The sequence below is a fragment of the Sinocyclocheilus grahami genome, unplaced genomic scaffold (assembly GCF_001515645.1).
Source record: "Sinocyclocheilus grahami isolate Dianchi unplaced genomic scaffold, SAMN03320097.WGS_v1.1 scaffold2048.1, whole genome shotgun sequence".
In the NCBI taxonomy this organism is placed as follows: domain Eukaryota; kingdom Metazoa; phylum Chordata; class Actinopteri; order Cypriniformes; family Cyprinidae; genus Sinocyclocheilus; species Sinocyclocheilus grahami.
Window position 1 is genome coordinate 90,605 of NW_015507227.1, and position 803 is coordinate 91,407.

Consider the following 803-nt stretch of genomic DNA (forward strand, 5'->3'; position numbering starts at 1 on the left):
ACTTGCCATGTAACATATAATGGCCAGAATAATTTTGTGAACACTTGAGGATGTTGTTATTCCAAATGTAGAGGAGTACACAATTCAACTAAAATGATTGTGGCGCTTTCAATCCCTCACACCATGTTCAGAGCCCTAGCGGGAGGTCCGTTTTCATCAGCTCTCTTCCCAACCAGAGGTACCTGCGACAGAAATACACACACAAATCCCTCTTCAAGCTGACTAAGCCTTTTGGGAGACTGACTGGCTATTCTCTGCACAGGTATCAAGGAACGGTACGTTTCCCCTCGTCTGGAATATTGATCTGTGAATATTGAATTTGGCGGGTTCTGGAATGTCATTTTAACCCTTTGTTTTTTTCTCCTGTGCCTCAACTTGTTCCTTCTCAGTGTTACATGCAACTGGAAAGTACGAAGGCAGCTGAAAAAATGGTTGCGCAGTACAATCGGCGGTCTTGCAGATTTTGGGGGTCGGTGCTGAAGATAGTCATGTGCAAGAAAGGGGACTCTCTGATTCGCTGGTTGGTGAATGTGGTTCATTCATTTCAGTGCAATGTTGAAACGGTCACTGAATATAGAGTGGATGCACAAATTATAAAATACAGTACATTTTCCATCCTTGTCATGTACAGTTGGCCACAGACAGTTTGAGAACACTTAAAAATGTCAATGCAGTAGATATCAAATGAATCCACTTCACTTTTCTGTAGTTCAGCTCATTGAAGGGTTCATCAAATTTCCTGAAATTTTACTCGCCCCCAGGCCATCCGAGATCAGGATGAGTTTGTTTCTTCATCAGGTTTG

At 42.6% G+C, this 803-nt stretch overlaps 1 protein-coding gene across 1 annotated transcript in view; it reads left to right on the forward strand.

Moving 5' to 3' along the window:
- LOC107573841 (uncharacterized) overlaps positions 1-803 on the forward strand; it is a gene marked incomplete at its 3' end in the record, with an annotated part of 9,056 nt that overhangs the window by 7,347 nt on the left and 906 nt on the right. Inside the window, exons 9-10 of the mRNA XM_016260289.1 lie at positions 132-275; positions 390-520. Coding sequence (XP_016115775.1) covers positions 132-275; positions 390-520 — 275 coding nt within the window. The remainder of the gene's footprint in view (positions 1-131; positions 276-389; positions 521-803) is intronic.